The 21219-nt window shown below is 46.2% G+C and overlaps 1 protein-coding gene across 1 annotated transcript in view; it reads right to left on the bottom strand.

Moving 5' to 3' along the window:
* Positions 1-444: 444 nt before the first annotated feature.
* Positions 445-21219, bottom strand: part of LOC120936144 (cytochrome P450 2K6-like) — a 55757-nt gene continuing 34982 nt past the window's right edge. The window contains exons 7-10 of the mRNA XM_040348283.1: positions 17261-17402; positions 10663-10847; positions 6280-6421; positions 445-892 (exon numbers count right to left, since the gene is read on the bottom strand). Coding sequence (XP_040204217.1) covers positions 714-892; positions 6280-6421; positions 10663-10847; positions 17261-17402 — 648 coding nt within the window. The 3' untranslated portion in view covers positions 445-713. The remainder of the gene's footprint in view (positions 893-6279; positions 6422-10662; positions 10848-17260; positions 17403-21219) is intronic.

Raw genomic sequence — 21219 nt, forward strand, 5'->3', positions numbered from 1 at the left:
ATGAGATACGTTACGCTGCCGCAAAGATGCAGCGATCTACGAGAATCTGCCCCTATAACTTTTGCGCAAACTAATCAATATACACTTATATATGCTTATTGCATTGTTTTTCCCAAAAATATGTATAAGAATACATATTGGCTAAACTGATGAAGAAATTTGTTTTTTTTATTGGGATATTTATTATAGCAAAAAGTAAAAAATATTGTGTTTTTTTTCAAAATTGTGGCTCTTCTTTTGTTTATAGCGCAAAAAATAAAAGCCACAGAGGTGATCAAATACCACCAACAGAATACTCTATTTGTGGAAATAAAAGGACATACATTTTGTTTGGGTACATCGTTGCACGACCGCGGTCAGTTTAAGCGACACAGTGCCGAATCGCAAAAAAATGGCCGGGTCATTGGACAGCCAAATCCTCCGGGACTGAAGTGGTTAAGTGACGCAGTGCTGTATTTCAAAAAATGGCCTGGTCATCGGGGCTGAAGTGGTTAACCTAGTAGAAAAAAAAAAACTTTCTACGACCTGATGGACTGAGAAAATTGCAATGGTCTGCCTGTACTGCGGTATATTTCATGTATTGTATTGTACAATCCTGTTCACTCTCAGCCTCTTGCATTGACTGCCACTTAAAAATGTGCTCAGTTAAAGGTTTTGCAACATTTTTTTTTCCATATGGGTCAAGCATGATCATTGGTTGGCTTGGCTATATTCTAGCAGCGAGGTATAGCACAGATCTTATATGGTAAGGGGGCACTGGTGAACCCCAGTGCAGGAGTCAGGTCCAACACAGCACCAGGAGGGGCCTGGAAGGAGAAGTTTTGCAGCAATCTTGTAAAAAACAGAAACAGTTCCATCTTTGCCAAGTTTTCTCCAGCACAGCTTCTCTTACCTGTTGAAGGAAAAAAAACATTAAAACAGCTGTGTGCCAACATGTGAATACTGTAAAAGTGAGAGCTGCCAGTGTGATACAGCTGTGTGAAATGACATGACAAGACAAGTTATAAAAACCAAGCAATTCCTGTTTCATCTGGACCAATGTGATACAAAATCAATTATTGCAACCACACAGGATCTAATGCTCTCAGTTTAAAAGTTTTAATACATTCAAAGCAAGGACTTCTTCAGTAGGAGTAAAGAAGTTCTTGCTTTGGACGTAACGCGTACAGGGGGCAGAGCCTTGAGCATGACATCATCACGCAGCCAACTTGCAACAGAGCCATAGGCCGGTATTTAAAGCGGGGGTTCACCCTTAGAGGGCACTTTTCCCCCTTAGATTCCTGCTCGTTATTACTAGGGGAATCGGCTATTTATTTTAAAATATGTGCAGTACTTACCCGTTTACGAGACGCATCCTCTCCGTCGCTTCCGGGTATGGGCTTCGGGAATGGGCGTTCCTTCTTGATTGACAGGCTTCCGAGAGGCTTCCGACGGTCGCATCCATCGCGTCACGATTTTCCGAAAGAAGCCGAACGTCGGTGCGCAGGCGCAGTATAGAGCCGCACCGACGTTCGGCTTCTTTCGGCTACGAGTGACGCGATGGATGCGACCGTCGGAAGCCTCTCGGAAGAATGTCAATCAAGAAGGAACGCCCGCTCCCGAAGACCCATACCCGGAAGCGACGGAAGAAGATGCAGCTCGAAAACGGGTAAGTACTGCTCAGATTTTAATATAAATAGCAGATTCCCCTAGACCGAACGAGCAGGAAGCTAAGGGGAGATTTTTTTTTTTTTTTTAAATGGGTGAACTCCCGCTTTAAGTTAGCACTGGCGGCATTACTTTACTCTGTAAGGCCCCGTACTCACGACCAAACATGTCTGCTGAAACTGGTCTGCGGACCAGTTTCAGCAGACATGTTTGGCTGTGTGTAGGCCCGAGCGGACCATTTTCGGGCGGATCGGACAGGTTTCCAGCGGACAACTGTTTCCTGGACTTGCTTTAAAACAGTCCGCTGGAAACCTGTCCGCCCGGACATGTACGGTCATCTGTACAGACCTACCGTACATGTCCGGCCGCCCGCCATCATTCGCATGCGTCGAATGACTTCGACGCATGCGTGAAAGCATTTAAAAGGCAGGCCCGCCCACGTCGCCGCGTCATTGTCGCGGCGACACCGCGTCATCGACGCGGCGACACCGTGGACACGCCCCGCGTATTGTTTACGCGCGGACTTCTGTTCGATGGTGTGTACAGCCATCGAACAGAAGTCCCCGGGCAGACATGTCCGATGAAAACGGTCCGCGGACCGGTTTCATCGGACATGTCTGCTCGTGAGTACAAGGCCTAAGTGTAATACTTTAATATCTTTTATATATTAAAACTTTTAAATGGAGAGCATTAGATCTTGTGTGCTTCCCTTTCCTTCCCATATACATCTGTGTTCCCCAGTGTCTGAGGTCCTGTGTATCCAGTTGTGAGGAGAAAGGAGTGAGGGCTTGCCAAGTGTCTGTCAGAACCCTGATGGGAACACAGCTTATTTTGACCTTGGTAATGCATGGGTCATGGCCATGAGGTGAGCCAACTTATATGGTAGTTGGATTTGGATACCAGCGGCACAGTGCCGATCACATTATTTATTGATTAGACTTTAAAGTTTGATTTTACACAATTTTTAAAAGTGAACGTAATTTTTGTTGTACACTGCATAATTTGAGTTTATTGGAATGTTCACGTTTTTTAGTATATGGTAGATTTTGGTTGCACTATATCTTTTTTTATTTTATTTAATTCTGGTTTCATGCAATGCAGAGAAGATCAGTCCACCTTCCATTCTAAATGCTCCCCAAGGCTCAGGAGAAAGGTGAACCCAGGGACCACTGGTTATGGGGCTCTGGGCTGGCAGACCTTGAAAAGTGGTTTAAATAAGCTACAAAATGTCTTCAGCATTACAAAATACATCCAGTTGAAGGTGTTTTAGTGTAGGTTTTGAATAGTTATTTATTTACAAGAAATGTAGTAATAGTTTAATGTTATCATTTATGTTAATGTTTAGGTAATCACTTATATTTACTGTATATAAAATAGGTCTAATGTATACTGAAACATATGGTCTCATGTATACTGAGACATGTGGTCTTTTTATGCTCTGGGAAGTTGGACACCTCTTACCTTTCTTTTCTATGGTGTGGCTCAAACCAGTTTTAACTTGTGTTTGCCCTGCTGTAAATATACCGTATATACTCGAGTATAAGCCAACTTTTTCAACAAATTTGTTGATGCTGAAAAAGCCCCCCTGTAAATGGCGCTTTGCCGTATTGCGTCGCCGCGTGCGTTCCAGCTTGGAACGCGGAAGTGCCGAATGCAATCAGTACTGCATTCGGCACACATGCCTCTCCAGTATAAACAGAGCGGCGTGTATTATACGCACCGTTCTATTATTGTCAGCCGTAGCTTGGCCACGCTACAATCACTGGTACCATCACTCCCCATGCTGAATCTCAAGCCAGGCTGCAACTCTATGGCCTCCACCTAATGCCTTCACTGATTTCATGCTGCCTTTACTGGGGACACCCTGAAGATACCTTCCTACTTGGATCCCTACACTACGGAATTCCATTGCTGCTAATCTACAACATGACTCATCCTCTGCAAACGGATAAGTAGCCATTGTTTTACTTGTAGTGCCTTAAGAATCAGCTACTACGTATATTGCTTCTAATCAGTTGCTGTATTGAACTCTGGCTTACTAAGTACTAACATACTGCTTGAGATTGTCTGTTGTGTTCTCGGCTACTTGCTGTGGAGTATCTTAAAGGGACATACACTCTCAAATTACTTGAGCTATATTTGTCTCTCTTACGCAACTACCAGTTGTCTACACCTTGCTTAATTACTTAATTACTACTATTGCTTAATTACTACGTGCTTGACATAAGTTGTTAATTGTTTATGGGCCCATGCCCTAAGTTACTGAACATGTTCACTTTAACTTTTCTATGCTAGGGGTTGAAGGTATTTCATACCTCCTCCCTTAGTGGCCTAATACATTTCTTTATGTTAAAGTGATATGATGTAGAGAACCCCCAAACTCCTGTTCTTTGATTGGAGTGATGCCTGGGGTCCAATACTGATAATCACTTGCATACAGAAGTGTATTGGGATCTTCACGTGCATCATAATCTTTTAACGCCAGGTGTTGGACGCATGTTGTAATGCGTCCACACTTAGTAGCTCAACGCATTCTTTTTTGTGAGAGAGAGATGATGTAGAGAACCCCCAAACTCCTGTGTTCTGATTGGAGTGACGCCTGGGGTCCAATAGTGAAATCTCACATACCATTGAAATCCTTGCTAGCCGCAGTTGTTGTGACACCCCCTTGGCTTATACTCGAGTATCCCACTGTGTCATGCTGCAGTCGGCGGCCATCCACTGAACACTGATAACAATGCTGGGATCAGTGTTCCGTCTATCACGGATGAGGAGAAGGCGGGGCTTTGTTACAGTGGACGGCCGCCGACTGCAGCATGACAGTGGGCGATCAAAGGTAAATGAGTGAGGGCACAGTGAGGCTGCAGATGGACACAGTGAAGAACAGTGAGGCTGCAAATGGGCACAGCGAGGCTGCAGATGGACACAGTGAGGCTGCAAATGGGGACAGCGAGGCTGAAAATGGGGACAGTGAGGCTGAAAATGGGCATTGTTGACCCTCTTTTCCACTTATAGAAGCTTCTGCATTTCCCACCCTAGGCTTATACTCGAGTCAATACCTTTTTCCCAGATTTGTGTGGTAAAATTAGGTGCCTTAGCTTATATTCGGGTCAGCTTATACTCAAGTATATATGGTAACTGGAAGACCAGGGGCTAGTTGAGTTGGATTCAGAACTTAGGAAGAGAAGTCTGAATCAAGCAGACTGTCACCTCCAGGTATTTAATTTCTAATAGAATTGTGAATCCCCTGGTTTGAATGCTGTAATCGTCAATTTTTTTTATCACATGTAATATATCTTTAAACCAAGCTAAGTAAATTTATTTATTATTATACTTTTGAGTAGCCTGAAATTATTGCATTACATCCACATATCTGAGAGGTTTAACATAGGGGGCCAGATTCACATATAAATGCGGCGGCGTAATGTATCGTCTATACGTTACACCGCCACAAGTTTTCAGCGCAAGTGCCCGATTCACCAAGCACTTGCGTGTAAACTTACGGCGGTGTAACGTAAAGGCGTCCGGCGCAAGCCCGCCTAATTCAAATGGGGCGTGTACCATTTAAAATAGGCGCGCTCCCGCGCCGGAAGTACTGCGCATGCTCCGTTTTGAAATTCACGCCGTTCTTTGCGCGAAGTGAGGTCATTTTTTTGAACGGCGACGTGCGGAACGTACTTTCGTATTCCCGGACATCTTACGCAAAAAAAAAAAAATGGAAATTTGACCCGGGAACGACGGCCATACTTTAACATGGCTCGTCTAAAGTTAAGCCATGTTAAAGCAGGCTTAACTTTGCAACGGGAAAAAATTACTAGCGACGACATAACGAACGCGAAAACCTTTGTGTATCGCCGTAAAACCTAATTTGCATACCCTAAGATCCGACGGTGTAAGTCAATTACACCTGTCAGATCTTAGGGCTATCTATGCGTAACTGATTCTATGAATCAGCCGCATAGATACTCTCAGAGATACGACGGCGTATCAGGAGATACGCCGTCATATCTCTTCTGTGAATCTGGCCCAGGAACTTTTACGTAATAAGGTTAACCCTTTATTTCAGGTGTCTATTACTGGCTATCTTACAGGAATACGTTCCACCACATTGGGTGTGTCCTGAAATACTATGAGCCTTCTCTGATCTGTGTGAACATATCTGATGCCGCGTACACACGAACGGAAATTCCGACAAGAAAACTGTGGATTTTTTTCCGACGGAATGTTGGCTCAAACTTGTGTTACAAACGCACGGTCACACAAAATTCCAACTGTCAAAATGCGGTGACATACAACACTAAGATGAGCCGAGAAAAATGAAGTTCAATGCTTCCGAGCATGTGTCAACTTGATTCCGAGTATGCATGTTTTTTTCTCGCGTCGGAATTGCATACAGATGATCGGAATTTCTGACAAGAACTTTTCCCGTCGGAAAAATTTGAGAACCAGCTCTCAAATTTTTGCTGTCGGAAATTCCGACAGAAAAGGTCCGATGGAGCATACACACGGACAAAATTTCTGACCAAAAGCTCACATTAAACTTTTCTTGTCAGAAATTCCAACCGCAAGTACGTGACATTACTGTTTTAGGACAGGACACAACATCAATCACATTCTCCCAAAGAACATTACCTAGTGAGAAAGGTATAAATGCCTCATTCTTCTTTAAATTTCCTTCTGAATCCAGGAAATGTTCAGGATAAAACTCATATGGTTTTTTAAAATAAGCTTTATCTCTAAGGACAGAGGTCAGCAATGGGATAATAGTGGTCCCCTGTGGGGAAAAAAACACAATAATACAGTATAATTTAAAAGTGTTGGGGCTTTAGTATAAATAAACCATTTTACATGTTTCTCATATTGTCTACCATAAACGTACGTTTTTTCAAATGTATCTATAGCGTTTAACTTTTTTGGGAAGCGTAACCAAATATTAAATTCTTTTAAAGTATTTTTGTTGTGTTGGGATTTTCTTCACATTTTTGCCATATCTCCAGAACAGAAAGTGAACAATCAACAAGAAAAAAAAAAAAAAAAACTGGGCAGGAGTAGAGGAAAATAACCCTCTAGGGTCCATTTAGTCATTGTAACAGGTGGCCTCATGTAGATTAATTCCTCTCTGTTCTTGCTACGGCAATGAGCTAAAACATTGTGGATCTTCCATCACTTGTTGTCTCAGTAACAATGGTCAACAAGACCATTGTAATAATTAAATGAACAAGACAATCGAAGAGTATTAATCTCAGTGGACATAAAATAGCAGTACAATACTGAATAAAGTATTAAACCTTTATCCATCAGGGGGAAGCTGATGACTGTGTGTTTAGAGGTTTTAAGCATAAAATTCTTCTAAAGGCTGAAGGTTTTTTATCTTCTATGCATGAAGGTAAAAGGCCTTCAGTGTGCCCTTCCACTCCCCCAGCCTCCCCAATACTTACATGAGTCCAATCTCGATCCAGCGATGCACACAATAGCAGTGCCCCCCTCCTCATTGGCTCCCGCTGCTGTCAATAACAGCCAGTGAGGAGGGAGCAGGGGGCAGGACTGAGCCGCACTCTGGGTATCTATGGATACATAGAGCCGGGTTGAGAGCGAGCATGTACGAGTGCCTCCATAGCAAGCGGCTTGCTAAAGGGACACTTAGCAGCCAGAAGCACCAGCGGGCGACCCAAGAAGAGGAGAATCGCCGTGTTTTGGAGGAATGTTGCCTATGACCCAAAGAACACCATCCCCACTGTCAAACATGGAGGTGGAAACATTATGCTTTGGGGGGGGGGGGGTTCTAAGGGGGCAGGACAACTTCACTGCAACAAATGGACGATGGACGAGGCCATGTACCATCAAATCTTGGGGAAGCACCTCCTTCCCTAAGCCAGGGCATTGAGAATGGGTCGTGGATGTGCTATTTTGGACTTTATGCGACTAATGTGCTGTGAAATTTACTTTTTAATCTTATAAGTCCTCATGCATATAATTTTTAGGTGTGCAGTCTCCTGATATATATATATATTTTTAAACAACAGATTATTTTTATTTGGGAGTTCCTCATAAGTGAAACAAAATGTCTGCAGCTCCCAGACCCTTGAGTTGGGTCACATCTGTTATCGGATGTAAATGCTGGACAGGGGCTCATTCACACCCCAAACGTTATCCAAAAATCAAAGAACTGGTAACACACCATAGAATCCCTCATTGTAAAATAGTTTTGTTCCAGATCAATTAACATGATTCCCACCTGGGAATTCACGGGAAGCGTTTCATCTAAAGTTGGGCTTAATTTTAGAGAAATCATTTACATAATTTGCAGTTGTGCAATTTCCTTGAGTTGAAACAACATGGTTGGTGTCAGTCTGGAAGAAAGGTTCAGAACTTTGGTGTGACTTGAGTGTTGGAGACTTTAGAAGGTACCATGGAGAGGTGTCACAGAACAGATATTTGAGGTGACCATTAGTGGAGAAATTTTAGGCTGATGATACTGCTGCTTGTGGAGATTTTGGAAAAGGCAGGGGGAACGCGGGGGAACACAGTTCCGGCACCTCCAACTCTGAAGGTGTGTAATGGCAAGGGGTGCTGGGGTGTACTGGAGGGTTTATTGATGCTGGCTGCTGGGGGAGGGCTTTTATGCTACTGGGAGACAATTGTTGCTGGGAAACATTTACTGTTGAGGAAGGGGTCTATTGGTTTTAGCTGTTCAGAGTCTATTGTTGCTGGGGGTGCTCCATTGTTGCTGGCTACAGGGGATCTATTTTACTTTCTATCATTAAAAAATGACAAACAAATTACTTAGCACCACAAGTTGATACTTGGTGGAACCAAGGAATGGTGCTCGGAGGTGGGTATAGGGTGGAACCAAGGAATGGTGCTCATAGGTGCGTATAGGGTGGAACCAAGGAATGGTGCTCAGTAGTGGGTAGGGAGTGGAACCAAGGAATGGTGCTCCGAGGTGGGTAGGGACTGGAACCAAGGAATGGTGATTGGAGGTGGGTAGGTAGTGGAACCAAGGAATGGTGATCGGAGGTGGGTAGGTAGTAGAACCAAGGAATGGAGCTCATAGGTGAGTAGGGGGTCGACAAAAGAGGTGACTAGGAAGGAGGGAGTTCCTGCACCTATTCTCTAAGAAAAAGCCCTGGGAAAAGTTCTAAAAAGCTCTGCCTTCCGATATCAGTTTGACTTTCAGCCTATACAAAACACTTTGTAACCCCTGACCATTTCTGGTAATTGGCTTGAGGAACCTTTTATGTATAGCCATTTTTTCTAGTTTTGGAAAGAGGAAGAACGGGTTAAACCCCTATAACATTTTTTGAGACCCAACAGGAAGGAAAGGGAAATCCCTCCAAAGTAATGAGAATTCCTATCTTAGACAACCGTTACCAGAACACTTAATTCACTTAAAATATTTCTCCTGGTGACAACACCTGGTCCCTGTGCTGTATCTATAGAGGAGCATGCTGTTGATCCTGCCAGAAACTGTTTGGGTGGATGTCAGTTTGGGGGAGTGAACAAACCAAGGCAGACTGCATTTGCATTTAGACCACCCTTGATGACACCTACATGTGGTCCTGAGCCTCGATATACAGAATACAATAACTGAAATCTTACAAATGAAAGGTACAGGCTAGGGACAGTGAAGGCCACAAAAGAGAGAAGTAGATGAGGTAAACTCACACTCAGCAGTTAGTTTTTTTTTTTTTTACTTTTTTGAGTTGTTACCACAATTTTGCTAACAATTTTAACTTGTGTTGACCTCAACTTTTTATCTAAAATTAATTATACATAGTCCTCAGCCTCCTGGCCTGATATTCAAGCTGTACCAACTTCTTTTGGATCTGACCTACTTGTATGCAGGTGCAGTCTATTTTTTCAACTATAGGTGGCGCTCCACTGCAGGGCATTGCTGATGGGGAAGGAAATCAAAAGGAACATAGTTTTTCTATGGTTTCCTTGGTCACAGGGAGGCAGCTATCCAATTGGATGCTGGCACCCCATGTGACTTTGGTGGCCATCTTGGGTCAGACAGAGTCTATTTAAGACCCTGACTCCTGGGCTTGAAGCTTGTTTTACAGGTGATTAATGTAAAGAAAATGCAGGAACTACTCCAACCTTCCAGGAACTTTAGTGTATGGGCCTCCAGACAACTATCACATCTCTGTTTAGTTCTGTAAGTGGCTCCAAGTGGGTTGCCTCCCTGCTGGGCCTGTCTATGTGTATTGGTGAGCTACAACATAATACGAATCCGCTTTACGTTACGCCTCCGCAACTTACAAATTTGGATCAGGGGGGCGTGTTTTATGTAAAACTACTGTGACCCGACGTGATTGACGTTTTTGCGCCGTCCGTGGAATTTCCCAGTGTGCATTGCTCCAAATACGCCGCAACAACGTCATTTGTTTCGACGTGAACGTAAATGACGTCCAGCCCCATTCACGGACGACTTACGCAAACGACGTAACTTTTTCAAATTTCGACGCGGGAACGACGGCCATACTTAACATTGGCTGCGCCTCATATAGCAGGGGCAACTATATGCCGGGAAAAGCCTAACGTAAACATCGTAACTTTACTGCGTCGGCCGCGCGTACGTTCGGGAATTCGCGTATCTAGCAAATTTGCATACTCAACGCAGAATTCGACAGAAGCGCCACCTAGCGGTCAAAAAAAAAATGCAGTTGAGATCCTATGGATATCTATGTGTAACTGATTCTAAGAATCAGACGCATAGATACGACGGGTCGGATTAGGACTTACGACGGCGTACATGGCGCTGCGCCTGTGTGTTCACTCTGCTTGTTGCCCGGTGCACCACAATGAAACCCAGCGCTTATACTAACATGACCACAAACATCTGTCAGCTGCCTGGCTTTTGGTCAATGTATGCTTGAAGCTATGTTTTATCCTACTAACTGTAACTTGCTGCCCTGTTATGCTGCTGTGTAGTGGCCGTGTCTGTGTGAACAATGCAAGTTCCTGGACACCAAGTCCCAAGCTTTTTCAGTACATACGGTATCTTACACTCACCTTTGGAATGTTGTACCCTCTAAATGTGACATCTTTAGCAGTTGCATGTGACAAATTCATAGGTGCAATATCGCCAAACCTCTGGATTTCATGAATGACGGCATCGGTATACGGCATCTGTTTTCTGTGTTCAGTTTGGGGTTCCACTGATCCGATTACTGTGTCAATTTCATTTTGAACTTTTTCTAAAAAAAGACATACATCAGCATAAGTGGTTAAAACTGTTTTATAGGTATTATTTATTTATTTTCCAAATAACGATTTTTTATTTTCATAAAAGGTCAATACAAAATGTAGCAGCATTTCAAGTGTAAGATAAAAGAGGTGGTACAAAAATTCCAGCTGAATGTACTTACACAGCGGCTTCATTCTTGGTTATACAATCAGTAACATGTAAAACAACTAGGTAACAAAGAAGAGGGGAAGAGAAACGAGGGGATAGAGTGAGGAGAAGGAAATGGGGAAAAAAGGGCAGATGAGAAGAAAAAGAAGAAGAGGGGGGAGGACAGAGAGAAGGGGGGGGGCAGGCAGGAATGTCGGGGGAAGTAATGTACCTTGGTGGTCTGTCGTCGGCTCACGGCGGGTCCTCCTCCACATGCCACCTCTCCCAGACCAGGTCATGGTCCTCCAACCTATCCCGGATCCTAGCCGTCATTTTTTCCATAATCTCTACATCCTTGACCCTAGCATAGAGGGCTTCTTGGGATGGGGGCATTGGTTTCTTCCAATGAAGTGCTATCAGGCACCTCGCAGCTGTGGTTATGTGTCTCAGGAGTTTCTTATAGGGTTTAGCTATGCGGGGTTGGGATAGGCCCAGTAAGAACAGCTTCGGGGAGAGGGGTATGGGCGCCTCTAGGAGGCGGGTCAGGAGCTCTTGTATCCGAGTCCAGAACGGGACTATCAAGGGGCAAGTCCAATAAATATGGAACAGTGTGCCCCTGGCCTGGTTGCACCGCCAGCATCGGTCAGAGGTGGAAGGATAAATCCTGTGGAGGACGTCCGGGGTCAGGTACCAAAAGAACAGCACTTTATACGTGTTTTCCTTATAGAGGGTGCAAATCGAGCTCTTGGCCGCCTGCCTCCAGACCGCCCTCCACTCATCCACTGAGAGCACCCTGCCCCAGCTCCCTCTCCCATCGGAGCATATAGGCGTGTTTGCCTTTAGTTTGTAAGGGGTATTAATTTAGGATTTGATAAATATCTGATATGAGGCCCCTTCGGGCTGTGCCCTCGAGTATGATACGCTCAAATGGGGTCGGTTTTGAGAAAAGGAGCCGGGGGGCTATCGTGTGGGCGTAGTGGCGGATCTGTAAGTAGCTGAAAAAAGCTTGTCGTGGAATGTCATGTTTGGCTTGGAGCTCAGTAAAGGAGTGTAGGGTGCGGGACCTGGGGTCTACTAAGTGACCAAAGTGAAACAGATTTCGCGAGGCCCAGGGCCATGACATCTGGTGGGTGAGACTCGTCGGTAGTTTAGGGTTATAAAGGAAGGAGGTCAGCAGGGAGCTATCAGACGTGAGTCGACAGTCTTGGGCTAGCCTCCTCCAAGTACTTTGCAGCTGCCGCATGGAACCCAGCAATCGTCCGGGCTCCACTGCCGCATTCGCGTTCCACAGGAGATTATTGGGGTGTATTGGGGCCAGCCAAATCTTTTCCACCTCCGTCCATCTATTGTAGGACTTCTGGGGAAACCATGATGCCACCGCTCGGAGTTGTGAGGCCTGGTAGTATTTAACCAGGTCTGGGAAGGCCAGGCCTCCCTCGGTACGTGCGGCCGTCATGACCGAGCGTGGAATTCTGTGGCATTTGTAGTTCCACACATACCGGAGGAGATCCGCTTGTAGGGCACGCAAATGAGCACACGTGACCGGGACAGGGAGGGTCTGGAAAAGGTATAACAGTTTTGGTAGGATCACCATCTTTATGGCCGCTATCCGGCCCAAAAGGGATATCTGATGGGACTTCCATTTATGGATCAGCGCCCTTATTGAGCTATATGGGGGGGGGGGAAATTGGCCTGGTACAGGGATGCAAAGTTTGGGGTCAGATGGACTCCCAGGTATTTCAGGGAGGTTCGCTCCCAGTGGTACGGGAAGACGGACTGTAAGTGCAGGGCCTCAGGTTCGGGCATGTTAATTGGCATGGCCATGGACTTGGACGTGTTGGTTTTATATCCCGAGAGGGCCCCGTAGCGTTCCAGTTCCCCTTGTAAATTGGGTAAGGAGATGCGGGGACGCGTCAGTGTCAAAATGATGTCGTCGGAGAAGAGGGAAATCTTAAATTCCCTTCCCCTTACTGGGATACCCCGAATATCCGGGTTGCCGCGGATCGTTGCTGCTAGAGGTTCGATGCAAAGAGCGAAGAGGAGGGGGAGAGGGGCACCCTTGACGGGTACCATTAGTAACGGGGAAGGTGGATGAAGTGGCAAAGGGAGTTTTCATCTGTGAGATCGGATTAGTATAGAGGTGTCGGACCGCCTGAAGGAAAGGTCCCCCAAACCCATATGTCTTAACGTGGCGAGCATGAAGGGCCAGCCAAGGCGGTCAAACGCCTTTTCTGCGTCCAGGCTCAGAAGCAAAGACTCCGAGCCCTCCCTGCCCGCCACGTCAATTAGGTCAATCACCTTTCTCGTGTTGTCCCCCGCTTGACGAAGGGGGACAAAACCCACCTGGTCTTTATGGACCAGGGAGGGTAAAACTACATTTAAGCGGAGGGAGAGGACCTACCTAAAGATCTTGAGGTCTGAGTTCAGCAGGGCTATTGGCCTGTAGCTGGCGCATAATGCGGGGTCCTTGTCTGGTTTAGGGATAAGGGTGATAAATGATCACTGCATATCTTGCGGGATGGGGGTTTGTTGTAGAAAGGCATTGAAAAGCTTTGTCATATGGGGGAGAAGTGTGGGGAGGAAGGTCTTGTAATATTCGTATGGGAACCCGTCTGGGCCTGGGGATTTGCGAGCGGGTAGGGCCTTAATGGCCAAGGTCAGCTCCTCTCCTGTGATGGGAACGTTTAGGGAGGCCAAGTCATCCGGCTGTAGCCGAGGGATGCCCGCCTGTGTCAGGTATTGTGTCATCCTATCTAGCAGGTCGGGGGAGGGTGGGTTATGGGGGATTTCTGGCTTGTTGTACAAGTCAGCGTAAAATGCTGTGAATGCATCCGCAATACTTTGGGGGTGTGATACAGTATTACCCGATCTGTCCTGGACCTGGTGCGGGGTAGAGGCGAGCGAGCGGTCTGTTAGTTTCCTCGCCAATAAAGCTTGCGCCTTGTTGCCCTTGTCATAATATACCTGTCGTAGGCGGACTAGGGCTTTCTCGACTCGACCCAGCGCGAGATCCCGGAGCGTTGACCGTACTAGGGCGATACGTTTAAGGAGCATTAGGGAGGGCGAGGTCTGCAAGCGAGTTTCTAGGGCTCGGAGCTGCGCTTCCGCCTGCTTTCTAGCCGACTCGGCATTCCCTTTTAAGGCCGAGGAGATGGCCATGCAGCGTCCTCTGATTACCGCTTTATGCGCGGCCCACAGTGTGGTAGTGGAGATGTCCTGCGTGTCATTTTTGCTAAAGTAGAGTTGGAGGGCAGAGTCTATTTCCATTTTAGAAAGGGTGTGCTTCAAGAGGAAATCATTTAGACGCCAGTTATAGGGCCTACGGGTGGGAGCGTTCAGGTCAAGGGTCAGGGTAATGGGGGCGTGGTCTGACCAGGAAATGGGCAGGATCCGTGCAGTATCAGTAACACGTAACGTGGTGTTGTTTAGTAGAAAATAATCTATACGCGAGTGCGTATGGTGAGGGGATGAGTAAAAAGTAAACTGGCGATCCCCTGGGTGAAGCGCCCTCCATGCGTCGAACAGAGCATGCTTCCTCGTTAGCTGGCGGAAGAGCTTAGAGTCCCGCAAGGCCCTTGCCTGAGAGGCCCGGGGATTCACCACCAGGCGATCCCAGGTCGCCGAATGGGGTAAATTAAAGTCCCCCCCCACTACCAGTAGGTCGTGAGGGGATCTGGCCAGGCGGGCAAGAACCCGACCCAAAAATCTGTGCTGATGTGCATTGGGGGCGTACAGAGTACATAGGGTTATGTCCCACGAGTGCCATGTTCCCCGCAGGATAATAAAGTGGCCTAGGGGGTCTATGTAGGAGTCCGCGGACCAGTTTCAGCATACATGTTTGGTCGTGTGTACGGGGCCTTAGAGAAGTGCGACTCCTGTACCATTACAATCTCCGCCCCTGACTGCCTAAATTCCCTAAGTGCCAAATGACGTTTCCTGTTGGAGTTAAGCCCGTGGACGTTCAGGGATAGTAACTTAGCCATACTGTGGGTGGAGTGACCGTGGTTCATACTTAGCTGGAGTCAGGCGCATTGCATCCGGTTCTGGGAGGGCGAATGGAGGGGCCGCTGAGCCGACAGCCACCAGGGCGCGCCATCGGGTCCTGCCTGCGGGGGAGGGGAGAGAGAGATATCTGAAAAGAAAGAAAAAGATGAGAGCAAAAGACCAAAAAAAGCACACATCAACATTCAACAATGGGGGCCCGGGTGGCCCGAGGGCCCTCGGGTCCCAACAGTTCCTTAAAGACCTCCTGACCAAAAAGTCCAAAAATGTGGGTCGGGGGGGCAGGGGGTTGTGTGGAGAAACTCCACTAGGGGGGTTGGGAAGGAAGGAACTCTCAGGCTATCAGCCATGGGGGGGTCCGTAAGCAGAAGGGCAGCCTCTACGGCGTCTCGTCCGAGACAGGCCCGATGTGTGGCGTAGGGATAGGGCTGGGGCAACCGGGGGGTAAAGTAATAGAGTAACAGCAAAAACAAGACAAGAGGGCTTCATGTAGCGTTCAGGGAGGCTCTTGTGGCCAGGGCGGCCATCTCAAGTGGGTCTGTGCCTGGAGGATTTACGGGCAAGGTCCTGTCCCCTGGGGCGTTTGGGCGGGGGGACTCTCTGCCAGACCACTGGTGGAGGGGGTGGGGTGGCGTAGCCACTAGGTCCCAGTCCGGCAACTGGGGGACGGGGATGTCCAGGGTTCTGCAGAAGACGTCCAGGTCCTCCGGGTATCGTAAGGTGGCGGAGGTCCCCTGGTGGGTGGCGGACAGGCTAAAGGGGAAGCCCCATCGGTACACAATGTCTTTGTCCTGTAAGGTACGGAGCAGGGGTTGTAGTAGCCGTCGTTTCTGCAGGGTAATCCAGGAGAGGTCCGGGTAGAGCTGTAATGGGTTGTTGTTAAAGACTAGGTTACGGATGGGGCGCGCTTTACGCATTATAGCTTCCTTCAGCGGGTAGGAATTTACAAGGCATATAACGTCCCGCAGGGCCCTTTGGCTTGAGGGCTCGGTGGGCTCTATCCATCTCAATGGGCTTGTCTGTTGGTTCGCCCAGTATGTCGTTAAATAAATTCTGGAGGGTAAGCTGGAGTTCCTCCGCCCCGTCAGCTTCGGGGAGACCGCGTATGCGGACGTTGTTGCGGCGCCCCCTATTGTCCAGGTCTTCAATGTGCCGCTGCATATCCCTGAGCATAAGGTGATGGTCTGATGCCTGAATTTGGGTGCGATGCACCGCCAGTTTAGTCTCTTGGATCTCCTCCTCCGCCATCTCCACTCTATCAGCTAAGTGTTTGAGGCCTGTGTGGAGAACCTGTATTTCAGTGCGGCAAGTCGCCTTAACATCTTCAATCAATTGTTTGAAATCATCTTTCGTAGGGAAGGCCTGCATGTAGGACTGCCATGGCGGGGGAGGATATTGGGGAGCTCCTGTACATTGGGTGTCCCGGTCTTGGGGATTAGAAATGGTTGCGGCCTGTACCGCATGGTCCGCGGCGGGGGGGCAGGGGTGCGGGGATCCACTCACCCGTTGCTGGGAGCCATCCGGGCTCATGGAGGAGGCCGAGGTCCGCGATCGGGTCGGGGATGGCTCTGGATTGCAGGTCTGAGGTGAGCGAGGGGGAGATGTCCCTGTTCTGAGCGTGGCCGCATCCGGCGCCATCTTGCCCCCTTCACCCGGCGGCATGTCGGGTGGCTTAAAGTAGCGCTCGAAGGTCGTGGAGGAGCCTGGCGGGGGTTGGGATGATCCCCGTGCCTTGGTGGATCTGGTGGTCCGCGATCCGCCCATGGATGGCTGCAAAATCCCCCGGTTTTCTGCCTAGTTGCTGCGGGCTGGAGAGGAGCTCTCAAGGGATGTTTCCTTCCAGGCTGGCTTCCGGTCACGCCCCCCGGTATTATTTATTTTTACTGTATTCCAAAGGCTGTTTTTTTTTTTTTAACATGTGACCAGCAGCAGAGGACTAGAAGCCCCTCCTGCTTCTGTTTCCCTGCAGACAGCTGAGAGAGAGTTAAGTCATGTGACAGCTGTATATCGATTAGGAAAACGGTACTTCAATTTTTTTAACTAAAATAATTACAGTGCCATCATCCCCATACATAAATAGAAGGGACAATGTTAATTAAACAGTGTGTGTATCACTTTAAGGAATACATTTAAATACAAGATTTTATTCCACAGTTTAGCTTTAACTGCCAAGGCTCAAAGTCATGGTTAGTGATGACTGCCTCTATGATTTTCACTATGATGGGAAAGTCAATAGAGACAACATTTTTTATAAAATCCAGACTTTTTTCTTACTTTGTATCTCTGGGTATTTCATCATAAGTAGGAGGCCCCATCGCAGAGTGGTTGATGTTGTCTCCATTCCAGCACCTAAAAGGTCACTCACCAACACGCTTAAGTTGTCATTGTGGAAGTACAAAGTAGATTCTGACTTCCCCTGCACAACAGAAAAGGAGGACGAAATATGAATGAAAAATCAATATTCTATCTTTAAAAAGACAATATTTCATCACATATGACAATCATAATCAATTCTTTAGTTAACACAAAGCCTTCATTGGCCAGTGCCTAGGACAGTTGGATTAGAGGGGACATCAAAAAGACTCAATGTTTACAAATCATGATTTTTTTGTCCCCTTGTATGTCAACTTATGGACAATTGTCATTAAAGGGGATCTTCAACCAATTTTGAAAGTTTCTGTGATTTTGATTACCGGTATATGCCCCTCATATAACATAATTGGAAAGAGTATTTTAATTTTCTTACCCTAATTCTGGAACAGTAACTCCATTTATTAAGCTGTATTTTAAGGCATTTATTAAAGGCTCAGTTTACCTTTTTTACTAAATTCAAGCTCCCCTATGTACCAATATAGCATTAATGTACAGAAAAGAAAATGCTTTCTATTTGTCTTACACCAGCCCTTACCTCAGTGTTAGACCCCTTTTTACACTGTAACGTTTTTCAGGTGCTATAGCGTTAAAAATATCGCCTGCAAACCGCCCTTAAACAACTGTTACTTTCACACTGGAGCGGTGCGCTAGCAGGACGGTAAAAAAAAAGTCCTGCTAGTCGCATCTTTGAAGCGGTGAAGAAGCGGTGTGTTTACTGCTCCTGGCCATTGAAATCAATAGGACATCGCAGCTATACCACCCGCAATGCTCTGCTTCAGACGGTTTTAACCCTTTCTCGGCTGCTAGCAGAGGTTAAGAGCCCCGCTAGCGGCCGAAATGCGCCGCAAATCCGCCCATAGCATTGGCAGTAAAAATAGCAGAGTTTTACAACGTTATGTGCGGCTCAATGTGAAAGGGGTCTTAGTGCTTGTATGAAAAAAAAACATAATTACTTATTGGACGGCCTTTAGGACATGAAAACTGTTAAGACACAGAAAGGAGTTCACCAGCTGACCTCATCAAACACACTCTTCACCTGCCCTCCTCTTCCAGGAGATTGCTCCCACTCACCTCTGCAGGTTCATGGTTTTCCAATGCAATCAGTGATCACTGTTATCACTAAATACACAGCCAGTGATCATTTTTCTTTTCCACCTTACCTTCATCTTGCATTGATCGTTCATTTGGCAGAGTGTGCAGGAGCTGAGTGATCAGATGACAGCCCATGTTGATAGAGCTGTAGTATTGAGAACAAAAGTATGTCCTGGTTTGTGCAAAGCGTATCATACATAGCCGATTGGATACAGAATGATTGAATAGATGCTGTGTCCTCTTATTATATCGTTTTGGTAAATCTAAAGGAGATCATACAGAGATTATACAGTGTATGACCAATTGTATACACCGAAAATAACTAGTTGCGGTCTTTGTGTCAATTATTGTTAATGGCACATAAACTAACACATTTTGCCAAAATGAGTGACAAACACAGCAAAACGCACAGTAAAACATGTGCAACCCTCAATACACCAAAATGTCCCATGAGCTACTTTGCCATGCATGTCACGGGAAAAATGAGCCAAAAAAAGTACAGTCCCACTACACTAGGTGTGAACGGGGCCTGAATGTAAAATTGGTGTGTTTGCACAAGAACAGTAAGGCTTCATTCACATCTGTTGCCGGGTACACACGAGAGGATTTATCCGCGGAAACGGTCCTCCGGACCGTATCCGCGGATAAATCCTCTGGCGGATTTTGATCTCCTGGTTGTACTAACCAGGAGATCAAAATCCCCACGGAATTCCGTCCGCGGTGACGTGTCGCACCGTCGCCGCGATGATGACGCGGCGACGTGCCCGACGCTGTCATATAAGGATATCCACGCATGCGTCGAATCATTACGACACATGCGAGGGATGTGTTCGGACGGATCGATCCGGTGAGTCTGTACAGACCACCGGATCGATCCGCTGGAGCCTAATCCAGCGGATAGATTTCTTAGCATGCTAAGAAATTTTTATCCGCTGGAAATCGGTCGGCCCGAAATATATCCGCGGATAAATATCCGCTGGATTGTACACACCAGCGGATCTCTCCGCTGAAACCGATCCACGGATCAATTTCAGCGGATCGATCCTCTCGTGTGTACGGGGCCTGTGAGTTTCCGAACGCAAAGCAAACTGCACAGAAAATGCATGGTTTGCTGTGCGTTTCAGAAAAGTGCCTCAAACGCACCAAAAAGCATGGTGAAAAATGCACCACACTCTGCTCTATAAAAAAGTTCTGGTGCTTATTTGGGGCGATTGTTGCGCGTACAGCAGCCCATTCAAGTGAATGGCTTGCCCTATGGGTGAATAGCGAAAACACTCCAAAACACCCCAAAAAAACACATGTGGGAATGCGAGTTCCCACTACGCAGAGATGTGAATGGGGTAGTGTCCACTCCCTCCTATGTACTTGTATAAAACTGGCCATACACTGTGCAGAGATTGTACAATCAGATTTCATAATTTCATTTAGATGTACAAGAACTATGGAATAGGAGGACACACCAGAACTATGGAATAAGATGACACACCAAGAACTATGGAATAAGATGACCCACCAAGAACTATGCAATAAGATGACCCACCAAGAACTATGGAATAAGATGACCCACCAGAACTATGGAATAAGATGACCCACCAAGAACTATGGAATAGGATGACCTCCAAGAACTATGGAATAGGATGACCAACCTAGAACTATGGAATATGAGGACCCACCAGAACTATGGAATAGGAGGACCCACCAGAACTATGGAATAGAAGGACCCACCAGAACTATGAAATAGGAGGACCCACCAGAACTATGAAATAGGAGGACCCACCAGAACTATGGAATAGGAGGAACCACCAGAACTATGGAATAGGAGAACCCACCAGAACATTCAATTTGTATCAGATCAGACAGGCCCTTGTACTACATAGCTAATGTCAATCCAAAAGAGAAGGTACAATCAGATTGTACAGAAAGTGGGTACAAGGTGGTATAGTAATGGGGAAGGTGTGGTTCAGAGTAGGGAACACTCCCTTTTCTGTGAAGCAAAAGAGAGTGCATGGTGGGATTCAAAGCTTCCTGGATGTAGCATGATCTACAGGAATTGATGGAAGGAAAAATCATTTTTCAAACACTCAGATTTCAAAGCTGCTATAGATGAGGTAAGTGAGATAGGCACCAGACATGTGCACACTGAAATATTTTGTTTCAGAATTTCGTTTTTGTCCAAAAAATACATTTATTTAGTTACTCCCGAAATTTGTTTTTATTTATTTTGTTTAGTTAAAAAAATGCATTAGTTCGAAAATCCGAATGAATTAAGGTCGAATCTGTCATTAAAGGCTTATGGTGTCGGTCGAATGTTCTAAGAAGATTTGACAAATCAGCTAAACTGTACAACGCCACAATCGTACATTTCCGGTCGAATGCTCCGCCCACAAGCTATAGTAGAATTCTAATGTTGTATGACTAGTAATAATTATATTTATTAATTATTATTACTAGTCAAACAACATTAGAATTCTACTATAACTTGTGGGCGGACCATTCGACTAGAAATTTATTATTGCAGCATCGTACAGTTTAGCTGCTTCGTCAAATCTTCTTAGAACATTCGACAGACACCATAAGCCTTCAATTGACCGATTCGACCTTAATTATGACGAATGTTATAAGAAGATTCGACGAAGCAGCTAAACTGTATGACGCTGCAATCGTACATTTCTGGTTGAATGCTCCGCCCATAGGCTATAGAAGAATTCTAATGTTGCATGACTAGTAATAATTATATATTTTTAATTATTATTACTAGTCAACCAACA

The sequence above is a fragment of the Rana temporaria genome, chromosome 4 (assembly GCF_905171775.1).
Source record: "Rana temporaria chromosome 4, aRanTem1.1, whole genome shotgun sequence".
Lineage (NCBI taxonomy): Eukaryota > Metazoa > Chordata > Amphibia > Anura > Ranidae > Rana > Rana temporaria.